Source organism: Eretmochelys imbricata, chromosome 13 (assembly GCF_965152235.1).
Source record: "Eretmochelys imbricata isolate rEreImb1 chromosome 13, rEreImb1.hap1, whole genome shotgun sequence".
NCBI lineage: Eukaryota > Metazoa > Chordata > Testudines > Cheloniidae > Eretmochelys > Eretmochelys imbricata.
Window position 1 is genome coordinate 24,111,366 of NC_135584.1, and position 20,815 is coordinate 24,132,180.

At 43.5% G+C, this 20,815-nt stretch overlaps 1 protein-coding gene across 1 annotated transcript in view; it reads left to right on the top strand.

Moving 5' to 3' along the window:
- PTPRT (protein tyrosine phosphatase receptor type T) overlaps window positions 1-20,815 on the top strand; it is a 725,977-nt gene that overhangs the window by 666,271 nt on the left and 38,891 nt on the right. The window contains exons 19-20 of the mRNA XM_077831843.1: window positions 9,244-9,431; window positions 19,964-20,051. Coding sequence (XP_077687969.1) covers window positions 9,244-9,431; window positions 19,964-20,051 — 276 coding nt within the window. The remainder of the gene's footprint in view (window positions 1-9,243; window positions 9,432-19,963; window positions 20,052-20,815) is intronic.

Genomic DNA, 20,815 nt, shown 5'->3' on the forward strand with positions numbered 1-20,815 from the left:
CACCCCCCAATTTGACATCTCACATGTTGGATGCAGTAGACTGAAAAGGGCTACCCAGAGGAGTGGGGGAGGGGCTCGAAAAGGAACTTGGTCTCCTCTCGTAAAGAAAGACTCTGGGAGACAAGCCAAATAAGTCTCACCGCATCAAAGATGAGCAGAAGGGAGCAGACTGCACCACAGAAGACTTCACCGGTGACAGCATCAATGCCAGCATCATCTCTTGGCACTGACATATGCATTAGAAACAACACAGTCCTTGGCACTGATAGCACCTTACCAGACCACACCACCTATGGAAGAGGTGTATTCCTTATACCCATCCCCAGGGCACACCTTTTTCCATCCTGAAGGAGAAAACTATTGCCACTGAGGTCTACGAGTTGTGCCACTGAGAGACCAGGGGATCTCTACAAACCTCAACAGCCAGCGCACCAAGTTTGGCTCTGGTTCGGCCAGCAACCCACCAGCCCTACATATGCATACAGAATGCCCCTAGTGATAGGGCTCACTCTCTCAGAGATAATCCCTGCCTTCACAAAAGAGGAGTAGGGGTTCCCCTCTCCTGAGGTTTCTGTAGTTGTCAGAGGCCACAGAGGAACAAGATCCGGACACTGAATGACTCCACTCGCTGCCTAAACACCTCTCATTATCATCACTGCAGGATGAAGCAATAGCCTCGGTAATGATAGTGGCACTGGACAATTTCAAGGCTTTTCAGAAGTTTCTGGTGCAGATCACGGACACGTTGGAGACAGAGATTTTGATCATCTCTGAGAAGTCTCATAAAGTATTTGACATTTTGTTGGCTGCTGGTCGTGCCAGAATTGCCCTCCTTATAAATGAGTCATCCTAGACCCAGCAAGAACCTCTTGACAAACGCCAGATGCTATTCCAGCAATAGCTAAATGTGCCAGAAACTGGTACCAGGAACCCCCCCAGTTGTGATTACTTTGACTCCCACCCAACCCTGACACCCTGGTGGTCTCAGCTGCTCAGCAGAAGTCAAGATCCACCAAAAACATGCTGAAGGACAAAGATCCCAAATGCTACAATCCATCTGGAAGAAAGGCCTACTCATCAGCCTTGCTCCAGTTGAGAGTGGCCAGCTGTCAGTCATTGCTGGCCAAATATGACTTTTTGACATGGGATAGGGTGACACCCTTCTTGGCCAAACACCTTCACAAAAACAGAGAAGCTGAAACACAATATAAAAGAAGACCAGCTCAGAGCCATCTACAGGAAGTGATGGAGGCCTCTGACACTGAGACCAAGTCTATGACCACTGTAGTAGCCATTTGTAGAGTGTCATGGTGCCAAGCTTCAGGTATCCCTCATAAGGTACGAACCAGGATTAAAAACTTGCCCTTTGAGGGGTCAGAGCAGTTAAATGAATGCACTGGTAGGGCCCTACATGCATGGAAATATTCCAAAGCAGCCCAGTGCTTTCTGGGGATCTACATTCCTCCACCCTATCAAAGGGCATACCATCCTCAGACATTGTGTCATCAGAGACCACACACCACAGGGTACCATGGACAAATGGAGGTACATGGCCAGGAAATGCCCTGGGTAAAATAAAGGGCATCAAGCCTCCTCCACCTTCTGGGATGACCTGTCAGCAAATTTGATGGGATAGTGGAAAGCTGTATAGAAACCTTTCCACAGAGCATGACCTTGGGAAGCCGCCTCATGCCATACCACCGGGCATTGTTTGTTATAACATTAGAATGATGGCTTCCCACTGAATGTAATGAAAGGGGTCTCAATCTCTTCCCCAACTATGACACTGGTCACAGACACATCAGGGGCAGGGTGGAGCCGCTTCCAAATGCAAGGTTTGTGATCTCAGGACAATCTATAATTGCATATGAACATCTCAGTACTGAGAGCCATCAAACTGGCTTGCATGGCATTCCTACCCATCTTTTAAAATGCCACAGTGCAGATCCTGATGGTCAACGCATCAGCAAAACACTGTGTAGACAAGCAGGGAGGCACTCAATCATCTCTCTGCCTGGAGGCAATCAATTTCTGGGAATGGCGCCATCAGCATGGAGTCATTCCAATAACTCTGCACCTACCAGAGGCCAGCAATTACCCGATAGACTTCCTAAGCAGGAATGTGATAACCAGCCACAAGTGGTCACTGTGGAAATCCATTCTAGAACTGATATTCTGCTGGAGGGGAACTCCCACCGTAGATCTGTTCTCCAGGTTGGACAATGCCAGTGCAAGGACTTCTGTTCCAGGGAAGGTGTGAATCCCACCTCCCTTCTGGACACCTTTGTGCTTTGTTGGTCTTGAGGACTACTCTGTGCCTTCTAAGCAATCCCCCTGAGCCACATGATCATATCCAACATTAGACAGGACAAAGCTATAGTCAGTACGATAGCCTCTTAATAGCAGAGGCAATTTTGGCTGTTGGATCTCCTACAGGTATCCCGCCTGTTCTTGATATACCTTCCCACCTGTCCAGGCATGCTCTCACAAAACCAGGGTCAAATATTGCACCAGGACCCTCAGTTGTTGCATCTAACAGCCCGGATATTTACTATGCACAAGCCCAACAGAGATTGATCCCTACAAGTCTATTAGATCGTTCAATAGGATTGGAAACCCTCCACCAGGAAGACTTACTCCTTGAAGTGGAAAAAAAAATCCATATCGGAAATAAAAAATATTGTGAACCCAGTTGAGATCGCAATACCAAAGATACTGGATAACATGCTGCTCCTGAAGCAGGAGGGTTAGCCTTAAGGTCCATCTGGCAGTAATATCTGCATGCCATGCTCCAATGTGGTCACATACGGCCTTTTTACACCTCGCAGTATCAAGATTATTCAAGGGCTTTCTGCGTACTTCCCCTTCAGCCAGAGACCCTACTCCCATATGGGACCTTAATGTCGTTCTCCTGTTGCTTAAGGAGCCTTCATTTAAAGCGTTGGTGGAATGCTTGTGTTATAATCTCACCATCAAGAAGGTCTTTCCCATAGCCATCATGAAGAGTCAAGAAAACTACAAGCTCGCATGGTTGGATCATCAGATACATCCTTCCACAGGGACAAAGTGGTGATGAAACCACACGCTAAATTCATCCCTAAAGTGGTCTCAGAATTCCACCTGAACCAGTCTGTCACCTTAGTAGTCTTCTTTCTGAAGGCCCATATGTTACCAAAAGAAACAAAACTTTGTACTATGAATGTTGTCCAGGGCCCTGGTTTATTACATCAACAGGACCAAACCTTTCAGATTTTCTCCCTACCTCTTCATGGCCATTTCTGACATCAAAAGGCCAATCTGTCTCATCCCAGAGAATCTCAGTGGGTTACACAATTCATTTCCGCCTGCTATAAATTGGCTGGCAAACTTCCAAATATTAAGGCACGCTCTAATAGGCTTCAGGAAATGCCTTTGGACTGCTTCGGATTTATACCCATCTCTAAGATTGGTAAGGCAGCCACATGGAGCAATCCACTGAGCTTTGTGAATCTCTGTGCACTTGACATGGATGCCAAGTTTGGAAGAGCAGTACTTCAATCTCCATTTGACTGATATAGCTGAATCTCCTCACTCCCACCTTCTGGGGACGATACTGTTTGCCAGTCACCTAGAGTGGGATCCATACTCAAAGTATGGTTACTTATCCTACAGTAACTTTGGTTCTTTGGGAAGTTATAGTCAGTGAGGATCCCACAACCTGCCCTCCATCCCCACTTTTTGGGCTTTGAGTTTCAAGGGAACTGAAGGAGAGTCATGCCTGTCCTACCCTTCATGCCCTTGTCTGGGAGCTAAAAGAGGACAGGACACATGTGTGGCCCGAATGGACACTGTTACTCAAAAAAACCCAAAAAAACGAACAACAACAGTGATGCATGCCTACCTGGAGTGAGATCCACACTGATGACACCATCTCAAAGAACTACACTTATTGTAGGATAAGTAATCGTATTTTCCTGACTTCCCAATCCCATTCTCCAGACACTGGACAAAGCTGCATCTGCAAAATAGTTTGATGGTAAAACTGGTTTATGTAAAAATATGGGAGAAACAGCATCAGCCACCCCAGAAACCAATATCCATCACACGGTGCTACCTGCAGCTTGGCATATTTGTTCCCATCTGTTATGCCTTCTGCTAATAAAAGTGCAGTGTTTGTAATACTAGATGACTCACCAGACTCAGCTGTGACATGATCTGTTGATAGAAAGACACAGGGGATGCTTTTTTTTTTTTTTTTTTTTGGCTTCCATCCCACCCTTTGCTTGATTAATACTTTTGTAATGCATTTCTTTAGCTGCTTAACTTTCTGGTATGAAACATCCCTGGATTCAGACACTATGCTTGCAAGTGTCTGTGCTGGGAAAATTAATACTTAGTTGAAAGCAAGAGAGGCGGGAGAGGTCTGCGTCCTGGCAGTTTCGTTGTGGCCCAGCTTGGACCATGAAGGTGCAGCCCTGATCAAGGCTGGTTTAGAACTGTATTGCTTCAGGGACTATTTTGAGAGGCATTATGCATTGCTGCTATCTTCCAGCCTTCCGCAGTGGATGGAGGTGGAGGGGACTCTTCAAAGGGTGCAGCATGTTGTTCCCGTTGCACCTAGCTAGCTGCCATTCCTACTATGTAGAATGAACATTGGCCATGGCTCCAATTCCCCCCACTCTTGTCCACACTGCACCCACCCAAGAGGGTGCTAGCCCGAAGCAAGCGCAGCCCTCAGGGGAACACAGGAACTTTAACTCTGTCTCAGCCCTGCACAGGAGGAACAAGACAGTGAAAGGTTCCTTGCACCCTTCCTTTCTTCTGTGCACTTATGCAGAAACCACACACAATCTGTCCTGTATTTACACACCTAGAGAAATTTGCCTTAGATTTATCCATTTTTTAGTTGGTGCTGTGCAATTACACACATGCAGTGCATCTGCCCTGGGTTTATCTACAGTATATCTCTGAGCATTTTAAAGGTGAAGATTATGATATTGTTTCATTAGTGAGCTGCATCGTCATTGACTTCTTAATATGAAGCAGTTAGAGGTTTAAAAATTGGTGGCTCACATACTCTTTGTGGCCTCCCAGGGCATGCCAGCCCCAAGGCAATGGTGGGTGCTGCCTCTGCAGCTGCCCAATTTGCTCAATGTCACTTGCCATGGAATAAGCAGCTGTGAAATAACCTGAATTAGGCAGATGAAGGTTGTTGTTTGATGAATCTCTCTGATGACATTCCTGGGAGACTGACTGACTCGATGGCCGCATGCAGTCAATGCAGAAGGTTTCCTGCTTCAGTCTTCCATGGCTGATGAGGCATTTCAAGGCGGGGGCAAAGTTGTCCTTGGAAATATCAGACAGTTGGGCATGGGGAGATGCAGGTGTGTATGGTATTCTGAGGTTCTCAGTGCAATCTACTAACTAGCTGAACTAATTAATTAATCTGCTTAACACCCTAAGCTAGGTGTGTTTAGCCTCGTTTTACACATGAGGCACAGAAAGACTGACTTGGTCAGGGCCATGCAGTTAATCAGTGGCAGAGCTGGGGCGTGAACTGAAGAGTCCCAGGTCCAAGTCCACTGTAGCAGTACATTCTCCCTCCTTATTTAAGCATGTATCCCATTTGTTAGTGAAGCTGGGAAAGGAAATACACACAAACTTCTGTCAAGGTTAGTACATGCAGTATTAAATGTTTGCCAGAATGTGGCAGTGGTGTTTTTACGACTAAGGGGAATTGATTTTCTCCAGCCTTGTTTTTTACCCGTCATGAGCCAGCATGGCTAACACATGAGCTGCTGCTTATTGTCTTTCCCACAAAAGAAAGAAGAATGAAGGATGCACTCTCCACACTGCCTCTAACATGGCTAGGAAATCAAACCATGCTTCCAGTTGGCTTGTCTCTAATTAACGTGCCCAGTTTGGCTAAATCAATATCATCAGTCAAATGATAATTTTTACTTATGTTTGTCATAGCACCATGCATATAGCATATCACCTTTGAGTTGGGTATTTTTCATATAATAAACCCTATGCACATAAAAAAGTGAGCTAATTTTACTAAGTGCCACTGTATCACTAGCATAATGGAGAGAGATATTAGCCATGTCACACCCGTCCTTAAGAGATGTCAAGTAATTGACAACCCTAACTCTAGTAGACAGAGATTGGATATGTGTGTAATTAAATCCATCACAAACACCACTCAAAATATAATTTATTTTGTGCAAAGGAAGTCTTATCGTGTTACACACTTGCCAACATTAAGAGAAAAAATATAAACAGAGATGATTACATTTATGTAGCCTGTCATTTCAGAAGCAGAAAGAGCTGGTGGATATTAAAGGAAAAGATTCTAAACAAACTTCTCTGTGTATTCAGGACACACATCAGTGCAGTAGGGCTGGAGTCATTTGAAGCTTAGTTAGGTTTTCTTGTCCGCAGACACCATCAGTGTGTATGTTCTTCCTGTGTGTGTTATCTCACAGTAACAAAACTAAGTTTGTGAACCAAGATAACATTAAAAAAAAGAGGAATCTGAGGTTTCTATGGTATAAACTGTTCTGGGTGGACAGGGCTTCTGCCTGTAGCCCTACTGGAATACTTGTCCAGGGATTTGCTCATGGTGAGCAGCTTGTAGGACTGGGGAGCTATTTTTTCAGGTGCTTCCTATAACGTACGTGACATTTGCCAAAGAATTTACCAGTTGTCATGAGGATGACAATTATTTATGTATTTTATTTGTTTAGTTATATAGCAACAAAAGTATGCTACAGTAAGTGTTTTAGTAGCAATCAGGCAATTATTTCCTGCCTTTGGGATTACTCATCAGACACTGGAAGATACTTTTATCTTGCGTTTCATTGGTAGAGGGATTTTCATCACATAGTATCCTGTTGCAATAACTTTGGTTTGAACCACATAGAGCTGGAACTCACTGATACTCCAGCTCACATAGGGAAGTTATACTATGTTACTCCCAGTGCAATACGTTTTATTTCTGCAACCTGCAGGAAAAGGAAAGCCTGTCTATAGTGCGCTTCAAAGACCCTTTTCGTTGATTGCCCTCGTTAGAGATGAGAGTTTGCTGCTACCTCTCCTCCATTCCAGGGCATATTGAATTGTTCATAAAATTGCTGCAAACAGCGCATCTTGAGAGATGGTGTAGTGCCTTGCTTGAGTGCTTCATTAACCGTGCTTAGGCTCAGATTCAAGGGGTGATGAGACAGAGTGGGAACAATATGTTTCATAAGGCATTATTAGCAGAACATCTGAACATTCGGCTCACCTCATACACAGCAATTCATGTACGTGAAGAAGATTCAAGTTCTTTTTTTTCCCCCTTGGTACAAAACAAAATGTCTGTGGATGCAGCCATGGACCATTCTGAGTTCACACAAATAACCAGGTCAGCTTCTCCTCCCAGTGGTGGACATGGAATCCACTCAAAGTACTGCAGGCACAGAAAATCCAAGTTAGTCCGTTGTTACCTCAGTTAGTTCCCACAGCTTGTTCTGAGTGAGCATGGAAAGCTCATCATTGCCTGATGCTAGGAGTATATTGAAGTGCACTAGGGAACTTTCTGTGTCCAGTAGCAGGATCCCCATGGCTAGTTAGTGCATGGTGCTCTGATATGCTGTAGATTTACAGCCCTACTTGTTGCCCACTAACTCTCCAGCTAGACAAGCCCTTAGGAAATGCATTTCAGTTGGGACAAACACATAAAAACCTTGTAATGTAGTTGTCCACATCACAGAAACCTCTAGTTTAAGATTTCAGCACATTGGTGGCCCAGTGTGGAGGAGGTGATTTAAAAGAGAAGTGGGTAAAAATTATTAATAGAACTGCACATTAGTTTTAAGACTGCCTCTCAAAGAGGGACATCATAATGTTTTCTAATTGGGGCTGATAAAAATGTAGCATTACTTGTTGGTTCCTCAGAGAAGCCAGTTGTGAAATTGGGTTTGTATTAAACCTCATAATGGAAAATTAAGCATAGTATGTCTGTTGGAAATGGCCTGACATAAAAATAGTCTCCTCTCCATTATGGGAGGTTAATAGGGAATAGGTAAGGAAAGCTGCATTGAGGAAACAAAGCCAACTAGGAGAATTAATAAGCCTTGAAATTCCCTCTGTTCAGAGTTCTCACATTGTAATTAGTAACAGTATTAGAATTATTATACAAATGCTTAGATGTTACTCTTCCTTAAATTCCACATTTATTAATGTTATATGTGTTGGTGGTTTTGCTAAAGCCAAATTCATATTTATTTTTGTGTGTCGCATGCATGTTGCTTTATTGAAGAGCCCGAGGAGATCCCTAACGAAGTGCCAAGACAAAGACTCACTTGAGCAAATGCCTGAATTCAGTTGGCTCATTTGGAAAGATACAAGACCTAGCAACTAAATGTTGCATCTAAGCAGAGCTTCCGTGGTTAAATAGAAGAATTCTGGTTGGTGACCATGTGTTGATAGAAGTGCTTTCTGCTGTATTGTCTATTAGGAGTATTGTGCCATACAGTTAGGGTTCTGCCTGAATATATGAAGCTACAGTCTTCATTCGCCTAGTGCTGGAGATGTTTTCTCAATCCATTTCTTTTGAAAAGGTACATTTTTTCTGATATTTAGTTTTCTGAAATATAAGTGCAAGGTACCCATATTTCTGTGCAGTTTTGTTGTTCCTTCAGATGACATTACATTTCTTAAACTGAAATATATATGTTAGGCCTAAACTTTACGTCAAAAGTGACTAACAATTTGGGGTTCCCAAATTTCTGGGTGCCCCACTTGAGATGCTGAGTACTCAGTCTCTGAAAATCAGGCCTCTTTAAGCTATCTAAGATTGAGAACCCAAAAATCACTAGTCACTTTTGAAAACCATGTTCTTTCCTATGTGCAGGGCAGTCATGCTTTGTGAACAGAAGTATATCATTCCAGTGGAGTTGCCATGCAGATTTCATGATTTTGTAAGAGGGATTATTTCTTGAGATATGCCATTTACTTCTGTCACTCTTGTGCCTGTTTGGCTATCCACCTCTGTTCCTGTCTCCTTCTGATTGCCTCACTGACTGATTATACTACAAATATTTGAGTGTGTCTTAGTCTTTCTGGATGGCTTTGGGCATGTGTGGTTTTCCACTTGCTTCTGTTCTTTATTTCACCTGTGCTGATCTATGTGGGGTCGGGGGGAACAAACAGCACAGGAATGAGACCGGAAATAATGACTAAGTAAAAGCTTGTTTTGCCTCCCTGTCTTTAAAACAGAGAGCAGCCATGTGGAGATGACCCAGCCAACTCTGACCATCCAGACCCATCCGTACAGGAGCTGTGAGCCAGTGGAAATGTCCTATCCCAGGGGGCAGTTCCAGCCAGCCATCCGAGTGGCCGACTTGCTACAGCATATCACCCAGATGAAACGAGGACAGGGCTATGGATTTAAAGAGGAGTATGAGGTGAGAGGAACATTTGTTCACATAAGTAAATAGAGAAGTTGCAGCAACTCTCAAGTCAGGATGGAGGCTCAGGAGTAGAGAATTATCATTTTAAGAGGCTTTTTTTGTTAGTTGAATTAACTGTAATATTTTCCCCTTCTTGTGTTTCTGTGGCTAGGATTATAACCATATTCCTTTACCTTCTGTAGGCTCCAAGCCCACTTCTCCTGTAGTGACAGTGATTATTGGGGGCTATCTGCTTCCTAGGTCCATATAACAGGATTATAGCATTGTAAGAGGAGATGGAGACCATTTACAAGACCATTGGGTCCATTCCTTTGCGAGTGTGGATTATAATTTAGAGTCCAAGGCTACCCTTTCCCCAAAAAAGCGTGTATAGCAGAGACTGAACAGGTGAAACAGTGAAAGAATCAGAGCTCCCTTCTCCTGTTACCATTGGTGGAGTATAACTAAAGTAATGCAAGCCAAATGCAAGACTGCATAAGCAAAGTAAGCTTTTTCTTTTGATTTCTACTCCGTTGCAGTCCCAAATGCTTTGTAGCAATTGATCAAATTAAAGTACAAATTCACGAGCTTCATATGGAACAGTAAACTCAAAGCAAGAGATATCCTTAAAGAATTACTGGCTTTTCCATTGTGCTAGAACCTCTGGCTCAGAATATGTCATGGCTGATCTACTGTTCCTACTGTATATGAAGTGAGAGGTAAGAAGCTAGTTATTAAAAAGAGGGCAAAAAAAACCCAAGGGGTAGTGAGAATTAGAGAACATCAGAGAAAAGGATGGTAGAAAGAAAGATAACAAGAGACCAAGGAGGATATGAAAGAGAACGATGCAGTACCTATATGGTGAGGGGTAGGAATGAGGAAGAGAAGGAACCAGCACAATTAATCAATGAAATTCAGTTCTGGCAAGCTGTAATGGTAATGAGTGAAATAAACTTTGTGGGGTGGCCATAAGGTGATATGTTACAGCTTCTTTAAAATGATTCATAAATAGCAGCAGCTGTGAGAAATGTGCAACTTAATGAAAGCAGTTTATTTTTAAATACTGAGAGTTAGAGTCCATTGGGCATGTCGCACTTGTGCTGGCTTATATTGTTATAAAAAGAGTATGGGAATTACCTTTCTGGGCAAGCCAAGTAGCTCTGTTTTGGTCTGACGACATTATAGACTCATAAGGGTGAACAGAACAGGAGGACTTGTGGCACCTTAGAAACTAGCAAATTTATTTGAGCATAAACTCCTGTTCTTTTTGCAGATACAGACTAATGCAGCTGCTACTCTGAAACTGGTCATAAGGGTGAATGTTTCTAGTTACTATAGGACAGCAGAGAGAAGATAGGGCCCAATAACTAGCATCTCCACTATCCTGCATGCTAGGTTGACCATTAATTGATGGGCTTTGCTTAATATTGAAACAATGGGGTCCATTTTCTTATAGGTCCAAAGGGGATTTACTCAAGTAACCCCTTGCCCCCAGGAACAGTAATAAACAGTTTCTAGAGTGCACGTGACTCTTCGCACCAGGGTTGGTAATTCTCAAAATAACCTATTAGCATAAAATACATTAATGCAACTCCAGCTCCATGAGATAGGCCTCTCCCCAGAAAGTGCCAGCCCTGTGTATATGTAATGATAACGATATCCTGTAGATTTATATAACCCATTTCACTCCAAGAGATACCACTAGGTTTTCTGCAGGTTCACAAATCACATGCAGAATCCTGCCCTTGATTGAAGGGGCACAACTGCTCTGAAGTCATTTAGATTTGCTTGATCGGATATGAGAGAATAGAATTTGGCTTTCAGTACACAGCACGTAGGAAACGCTTCACCCACTGCCAAAATGCAGCCACAGCCACCACCACCACCACTACAAAGTTAGGGAGGGTGACCATATCCTGTTGAAACTGCTAAGGGTAATTTCAGATTGACAGAATATATTGTCCTGAATTGGAATTTGGCTGAACAGAAAACTAACAACTTTATTTTGAAAAAAGCACTACAGGATCTTTCATCACAAATGGGCTAGACCTCTGTTTTATGCCTCTTCCACAATATGTTGTGTTTTTATATATTGTATAGTTTAGTACCTGTGTCACCTACATATACATTTGTCCTTTAAAGAGCTGATTTTTTACCTTACTTTGCCAGTGGGTCTCATAAATTACAATCTATTTAGTGATGTGATATCAAATAATTTTACGCTAATGAAACACCTATTTGAGCCAGGATCATCCCTCATCCATGGCAGTCTCTTATCTCTGCAAATTTTCTCCCCATGCTACTGCTGGGAAATTGAATCACAGATTTATCTCAAAAGTACCTCTCTCCCCCATAAGTTTATAATAATGGCAAAGTTTTAAGCCAAGTGCGCAAGCTGAAACGTACATGCCTGTTAGGTGTGCAGAACTCTGCATTGGTGTGTACAAAGCAGGATCTGTGTGTGCCTTTGGTGTTGTGTGAGCACTCGGTTTACACTTTGAATGCAGGGATTTGTCAGCAAACAAGGAGCAGGTGCATTTTTTTGCGCATCTGATATACCTATGGCTCAGTGTTTGACCTGGTCCTTCACGAGTGCTGTTGTTATTTAATAAATCTGTATACATATGAATAAAATGTGACACTAACAACAGGGATTGATAACATTGGTAAAAAAAAGACATAATGTGGGCATGGCTTCTTTAAATGTTACTCTTTCAACCTTCAGTACACTTTAGTTCTGACTTGCAACACCCCAATCGTAGTCTAGGCTTCCTATGAACAAAGACTGCCAGTGTGGAAGGTGAGGTAGACAGATGCCCAAATTCATTTTCACTTCTGATTGAGGACAGGATTGGTACAGCTCCCCAGAAATGAATAACTTACTGTATACCCCTGCTGCACTACTGGGGTATTTTATTTATTTTGGACTTTGTGGCTGGTACCTAAGGCATTTCAGGATGGACTTCTTGCTGCCTATTATTGAGTGTGAAGTCTGGCTTTTATCCCATTCATAAAATCATAGAAGATTAGGGTTGGAAGAGACTTCAGGAGGTCATCTAGTCCAAACCCCTGAGCAAAGCAGGACCAACCCCAACTAAATCATCCCAGCCAGGGCTTTGTCAAGCCAGGCCTCAACAACCTCTAAGGATGGAGATTCCACCACCTCCCTAGGTAACCCATTCCAATGTTTCACCACCCACCTAGTGAAATAGTTTTTCCTAATATCCAACCTAGACCTCCCCCACTGCAACTTGAGACCATTGCTCCTTGTTCTGTCATCTGCAACCACTGAGAACAGCCTAGCTCCATCCTCTTTGGAAGCCTCTCCCATTCAGGAAGATGAAGACTGCTATCAAATCCCCCCTCACTCTTCTCTTCTGCAGACTAAATAAGCCCAGTTCCCTCAGCCTCTCCTCATAAGTTATGTGCCCCAGCCCCCTAATCATTTTCATTGCCCTCTGCTGGATTCTCTCCAATTTGTTCACAGCCTTTCTGTAGTGGGGGCCCAAAACTGGACGCAGTACTCCAGATGAGGCCTCACCTGTGCCAAATAGAGGGGAATAATCACTTCCCTCGATCTGCTGGCAATGCTCCTACTAATACAGCCCAATATGCCATTAGCCTTCTTGGCAACCAGGGCACACTGTTGACTCATATCCAGTTTCTCATCCACTGTAATCCCCAGGTCCTTTTCTGCAGAACTGCCGCTTAGCCAGTCGGTCCCCAGCCTGTAGCAGTGCATGGAATTTTTCCGTCCTAAGTGCAGGACTCTTCACTTGTCCTTGTTGAACCTCATCAGATTTCTTTTGGCCCGATCCTCCAATTTGTCTAGGTCACTCTGCACCCTATCCCTACCCTCCAGCATATCTACCACTCCCCCCAGTTTAGTGTCATCCATGAACTTGCTGAGGGTGCAATTAATCCTATCATCCAGATCACTGATAAAGATGTTGAACAAAACCGGCCCCAGGACCGACCCCTGGGGCACTCCACTTGATACCAGATGCCAACTAGACATCGAGCCATTGATCACTACCTGTTGAGCCTGACAATCTAGCCAGCTTTCTATCCACCTTATAGTCCATTCATCCAATCCATACTTTAACTTGCTGGCAAAAATACTGTGGGAGACCTTATCAAAAGCTCTGCTAAAGTCAAGGTATATCACGTCCACCACTTTCCCCATATCCACAGAACCAGTCATCTCATCATAGAAAGCAATCAGATGAATCCATGTTGACTGTTTCTAATCACCTTCCTGTCCTCCAAGTGCTTCAAAATGGATTCCTTTAGGACCTGCTCCATGATTTTTCCAGGGACTGAGGTGATGCTGACTGGTCTGTAGTTCCCCAGATTCTCCTTCTTCCCTTTTTAAAAGATGGGCACTATATTTGCCTTTTTCCAGTAGTCTGGGACCTCCCCCGATCACCACAAGTTTTCAAAGATAATGGCTCTGCAATCACATTAGCCAACTGCCTCAGCACCCTCGGATGCATTGCATCTGGCCTCTTGGACTTGTGTATGTCCAGCTTTTCTAAATAGTCCTTAACCTGTTCTTTCACCGCTGAGAGCTGCTCACCTCCTCCCCATACTGTGCTGCCCAGTGCAGCAGTTTGGGACCTGACCTTCTCTGTGAAGACCGAGGAAAAAAAGCATTGAGTACTTCAGCTTTTTCCACATCATCTGTCACTAGGTTGCCTCCCCCATTCAGTGAGGGTCCGACATTTTCCCTGACCTTCTTTTTGTTGCTAACGTACCTGTAGAAACCCTTTTTATTACCCTTCACATGCCTTGCTAGCCACAGCTCCAATTGTGCTTTGGCCTTCCTGATTACACCTCTGCATGCTCGAGCAATATTTTTATATGCCTCCCTACTCATCTGTCCAAGCTTCCACTTCTTGGAAGCTTCCTTTTTGTGTTTAAGCTCATTGAAGATTTCTCTGTTAAGCGAAGCTGGTCGCCTGCCATATTTGCTATTCTTTTTGCACATCAGGATAGTTTGTTCCTGCTCCTTCAATAAGGCTTCTTTAAAATACAGCCAGCTCTCTTGGACTCCTTTCCCCCACATATTAGCCTCCCAGTGGATTCTGCCCATCAGTTCCTTGAGGGAGTCAAAGTCTGCTTTTCTGAAGTCCAGGATCCATATTCTGCTGCTCTCCTTTCTTCCTTTTGTCAGGATCCTGAACTCAACCATTTCATGGTCACTGCTGCCCAGGTTGCCATCCCTTACCAATTCTTCCCTGCTTGTGAGCAGCAAGTCAAAAGGAGCATGGCCCCTAGTTGGTTCCTCCAGCACTTGCACCAGGAAGTTGTCCTCAACACTCTCCAAAAACTTCCTGGATTGTCTGTGCACTGCTGTATTGCTGTCCCAGCAGATGTCAGGGTGATTGAAGTCCCCCATTAGAACCAGGGCATGTGATATGGAAACTTCAGTTAGGTGTCCGAAGAATGCCTTGTCTACCTCATCCTCCTGGTCTGGTGATCTATAGCAGACGCCCACTAGAACATCACCCTTGTTGCTCTCACCTCTAAACTTAACCCAAAGACACTCAACAGGCTTTTCTACAGTTTCATACTGGAACTCTGAGCAATCATACTGCTCTCTTACATATGGTGTAACTCCTCCACCTTTTCTCCCCCGCCTGTGCTTCCTGAACAGTTTATACCCATCCATGACAGTGCTCCAGTCATGTAAGTTACCCAAACAAGTCTCTGTTATTCCAATCACATCATAGTTCCTTGACTGTGCCAGGACTTCCAATTCTTCCTGCTTGTTTCCCAGGCTTCTTGCATTTGTGTACAGGCACCTAAGATAACTAGCCGATGGCCCTACTTTCTCAGTATAGATCAGGAGGCATCCCCTGTTGCACCCTTCTCCTTGTGTTTCCTCCTGGTATCCCACTTCCCCACTTACCTCCAGGCTTAGGTCTCCATCCCCTGGAGAACCTAGTTTAAAGCCCTCCTCACTAGGTTAGCAAGCCTGACTGCGAAGATGCTTTTCCCTCTCTTCGTTAGGTGGATCCCATCTCTTCCTAGCAATCCTTCTTCCTGGAACAGCATCCCATGGTCGAAGAATCCAAAGCCTTCTTTCCAACACCACCTGCGCATCCACGCATTTTCCTCCACAATCTGATGGTCCCTACCTGGGCCTTTTCCTTCAACAGGGAGGATGGATGAGAACATGACTTGCACCTCAAACTCCTTCATCCTTCTTCCCAGAGCCACGTAGTCTGCAGTGACCCGCTCAAGGTCATTCTTGGCACTCACACGAAGTATCACTGGTGCCCACCTGGAGAAGTAGGAAGGGGTAGCCGTCCAAGGGCTTGATCAGTCTCAGCAGACACTCCATCACATCCTGAATTCTAGCTCCAGGCAAGCAGCACACTTCATGAGTTTCCAGGTCTGGATGGCAGATGGATGACTCTGTGCCCCTTACGAGTGAGTCCCCGACCACCACTACCCATCTGCTCCTCTTGGGAGTGGTGGTCATGGAACCCCCATCCCCAGGACAATGCATCCCATGCCTTCTGGTCGATGGGGTCTCCTTCTTATCCCTTCCCTCAGATGAGTTTTCCAAACCATTCTCCACCCTAGTACTTGTGCAGAGAGCCTGATAACTGTTTCTTACCTCTATCTGCATTGGGGTACATGAGTTCTCCTCTTTCTTCTTCTGGAGGTCACATGCCACAAATTTTCTTCCCCGTTCTGCACTTCCCTCTCTGATTCTTCAGCATGCTGTGCCTGCAGTACCAAACACTGACTTCTATCCAGAAAGTCTTCATTCTCTCTGATGCAGCGCAGGGTTGATACTTGGGTCTCTAGCCCTTAAACTTCTCTTCCAATATGCAGACCGGCTTGCACTTCATACAGACGAAGTTGCTTCTATCCTCTGGCAGAAAAACAAACATGGCACATCCTGTGCAGCTCACAACAGCTGATCGCTCACTGTCCATATTGTCTTCCTTCTAAGAGCCAAGGCAAACTCTTAGGCAAACTACCTCTGTTGGTGTCCCCTCTGTTTGCCGCTCACTCAGTTTGCATTCCTTACTTCCAGCTACAAATTCCAGGTACATCTGAGGGAATAGAATCCTTTTGTTATCTATAAATTATATAATAAATTATAAATACTGTTTGTCTTCTTACTGGTAGGGATCTTATTTACATTTTACAAAAACTGCTGTATAAAAAGAGCATAGAAAATTAAAGTCCAGATCCTCTGAACACTGAAATTCTACAAATGACTAGAAAGAGCTTACTAAATAAACAAGTGCAGAATATTCACTGTTGAGCATAAAATGAGAAAAAAGTAAAGAACTAGCAACACATAAATAAAACATCTGATTTAAATTTGAACAATTGTTTTGATTTTTTTTAAAATCATGACTTTTATCCACCCTGCTTTAAATAATAATAAAATTATTTTGATTTTCAAACTAGCAGAATGAAAACTAGTTACAAGTTTTTTATATTGCATCGGTAAGAGAAATCCTGTCCCATCTCAGTGGTGCAGAAATGCTTGTTATATAAAGAAAACTTCCAGGGTAGAATTTCAGATGTGGTCTCCCTTTTGTGGATGCAGTTTAATTTGTGCCCAGTGTTTTTCAACTTCCATTTCAGCTGTCCACACCTCTACCTGCCTTATTGCTGAACACAAATCCGGTGGTTAGTGATGCAGTTACTCCAATTAGTTCATCTTGCTAATGGAAAAGCATTTGCACAAATGGTACCCTCAAACATGGAATCTGTTCCCCAGGAAAGCTGGAAATATACCCCTTCCATTCAAACCGAGATTGATATCTTAGTATAGTGTAAAATGTCTCAGTGTTCAGTGAGAAGAACAATCATTAGCTTCCTCCTGAATCTTCTGAGGTCGTATCAGTCCTGTGGTTTGTTTCAGTAGAAATACTCATCAATTTCAATGGGAAGTTTCATGCTCAAATCAATGGCAGGATAGGGTTATTTTAACATAAGAACAGTCATGACGGGTCAGACCCATGGTCCATCTAGCCCAGTATCCTATCTTCTGACAGTGGCCACTGTCGGTGCTTCAGAGGGAATGAACAGAACAGGTAATCATCAAGTGATCCATCCCCCGTCACCCATTCCCACCTTCTGGCAAACAGAAGCTAGGGACACTTCAGAGCATGGTTTTGCATCCTTGCCCATCCTGGCCACTGGTGGACCTATCCTCCATGAACTTATCCAGTTCTTTTTTGAACCCTGTTATAGTCTTGGCCTTCACAACATCTTCTAGCAAAGAGTTCCACAGGTTGACTATGCATTGTATGAAGAAATACTTCCTTCTGTTTGTTTTAAACCTGCTGCCTATTAATTTCATTTGGTGACCCATAGTCCTTGTGTGATATGAATAAGTAAATAACACTTCCTTATTTACTTTTTTCACACTCGTCATGATTTTATAGACCTCTATCATATCCTCCCTTAGTTGTCTCTTTTCCAAGCTGAAAAGTCCCAATCTTATTAATCTCTCCTTATATGGAAGCTGTTCCATACCCCTAATCATTTGTGTTGCCCTTTTCTGTACCTTTTCAAATTCCAATATATCTTTTTTGAGATGGGGCAACTAGAACTGCACACAGTATTCAAGATGTGGGAGTACCATGAATTCATATAAAAGCAATATGATATTTTCTTTCTTATTATCAATCCCTTTCCAATGATATGGGATATATTGGATCTGACTGCATCCCCTTTTGTTGGACAAGACAGCATCCCTTGTTATAAATATGATGAGGTGGGATATTTTTTCTTCTCAAAAGCTTATGATTAGATTGCTAATGATTGTTGCCATGCTCTGGTCAATCTACTGTGACTAGATCCTAATGTAAAAATAAGGCACCTTTCCCCCTTCTCTTTGAAGATGAAAATGAGCCTCCCACACCCTCTTAGTTATGCTTATTTTTTTGCCCAGGAAATTAGCTGCTATTATGTAGCAGCTGTCCATAAAAGGAAATAGAAGTGTGATCAAAGCCCTCACCAGTTACTGTTATCACCTCTTCCTCCTGGGCATTCAAACTGGGTCTTGCATTCCCTGTTCTCAGCAGCACTCACAGATGTGCCTGACATCATCTGTCCTGGAACTCTGTGAGAGGAAATTCAAGATCTGCCAGGGAGTCGTTCATATCACGGTTTATTGCAATGTCAGGTTTGTGGAGCCTAGTTATTATGTCTCTCTTCCAGCCCAAATCAGACGCAATAATAGACCTAGATGGCTTGTGAAGATGCATGTGAGTTCATTTTCAAATTTGGGCTATTGCAAACCACCTGCTGCTAGTGAAGGCAAAATAAAGTCTCCAAGGATTAAATTAAAAGAACATTATTTCCCAAGAATCCTAAATAATAGTTTGTAACACTGCTATTATTCTCTTGGAACACTGCATTTGCTTACAAGTAGTGCTTGGGAATGGCAAAGTGACAGAAAATCTCAGGGGAAGATACGTAGGAGCTGCCATTTACATTCTCAACACTGAGCACGGCCAGGATGGAGCTACAGTTGAGAATTCACGATTGTGGTTTTCTGTCTCAGCGGCAAGAAGCTATGTGCAAGTGGCACTAACAGAAGGTTAGTGCCATCTGTGGCCCAAAAGAGAACGCTGCTTCTGCTTCTCTGAACTGCACATGCTGAAGTTTCCCTGGCTATGTCCTGAGTGATCATCCCAATTTACAGACACTTCAAGCCCTGTTGCAAAGAGGGGAAAGTCTGCCTCCCTGGCTATGTCTCATGAGATGTGCCTTTTTCCTGGCTATTTCCATAAGAACCTTCATTTTGGAAAATGGTCCATATGATCATATCTAAAGGGAGTCATGTGACCAAGTCAGAGGGTGGTTGAAATGCTAGCAGTGGGATGTGGAACCTCCCGCTCCAAGAAACAAATCCCAGGTTTATAACTGTGGCCATGTCCTTTAGCTGTGTGTCTGTGTGTACATTTTATGCAGCATCTGATGCTCAGTCCCTGTGTAGTACAAAGGCAATGGCTATAATATCGTTCTGTGTGGGTGATGTGGTAAAGCCTTGCAGGAATTCCTTTAAGAAAACCACCAGAAGGTTTGTATGATGTAGTTACTGAAGACTGGTATCACACTGTTATTAATCCAGCAATAGGAGAAACCACCCTATATACTTTCTATTTAAATATCCTACAAGACTGAGTTCTGCATTTCAACCATCTGGTCTTTCTCAAGGGCATGTGTGTGTGAAATCCTCACAGACCCTGCACTGCAGGGGAACATCGCTTTCCCTATAAATATGCCGCCAGAAGCCAATGCACTTCCCCATCCCTTTTAGGTCCATACTTGCACGAGGAAAATGATTCTTAGCCAGCATAAACCAAAGAGTGCTAATGGTCTCTGCAGAGCTGTGCCTTTTACATAATCCGATCTGCCTTTTCCTCCTTGAGAACAGCTGTTTGGTTGGTTGAGTATTGAATTATGCATCGCCTTTATTTTTGCCCAGCTTTGTCATGTTAAACCACCTGAAGGCATTGGCCACTCTTTTTATAAACACTCTACCACTGTTTATTTTTCAGGCTCTACCCGAGGGGCAGACGGCATCTTGGGATACGGCCAAGGAAGATGAAAACCGCAATAAGAATAGATATGGGAACATCATTTCCTGTAGGTCCAAATTCAAATTAAACTGAGCATACTGTGTGTGTTTGTAAGCGTCTGGGTGGATGTTCGAGAGCCTAAATAAAGAAAAATGGCTGAAAATGCCCAGCCTTTGAACAGTTTGATTAGTTAGTTGCAGGCTAAGCTTCTTGTTGTGATATCTCTCCGTTCCCCCCCCCCCAGCGTGTTTCAGATTTTGTACTTAAGGGCAAAATCCTGCTGTCAGATTTTCATGATGGACTATGATGCCAATAGCCTGTTCTATCTCTACATACACAGAGCTTTCAATACCACGAATGGGAGTTCAGTGGGAGACCAGGAATATTAGAGCTGAGATGTGGATTAGAGAACAGAATTTTTCCCTTAGAATAGAGGTTGATAGACTGTAGTCTGTAGAGCACTCACTGGTGGTCTCCAGAGACCTGGTTGCTCACATGAGGTGAGCTCTATTCCTGTTTCCTCCTGAATCACATTGACAGCTAAAATGATGTTAAACACTTCCCGATCTTACCTGCTCAAGTAAGCAATTGGTGTAGTTGCTACAGGGATGTTATGGGATTGTAAATGAGATGGGAGGTGTCTGAGACCCTCTCTCTCTCTCTTAAGATGTGTTCAGCAGCATGGAAGCTATTTTAGAACCCCTGTATTCGATTATTGATATAATAAACCAATCCAGGAACAGAAACGGACACTTTTTGACTGTCCCATTGAAATCAGTTGAGTCATGCTAGCATAAATAAGGGCAAAATTAGGCCCCATGCATTCATACA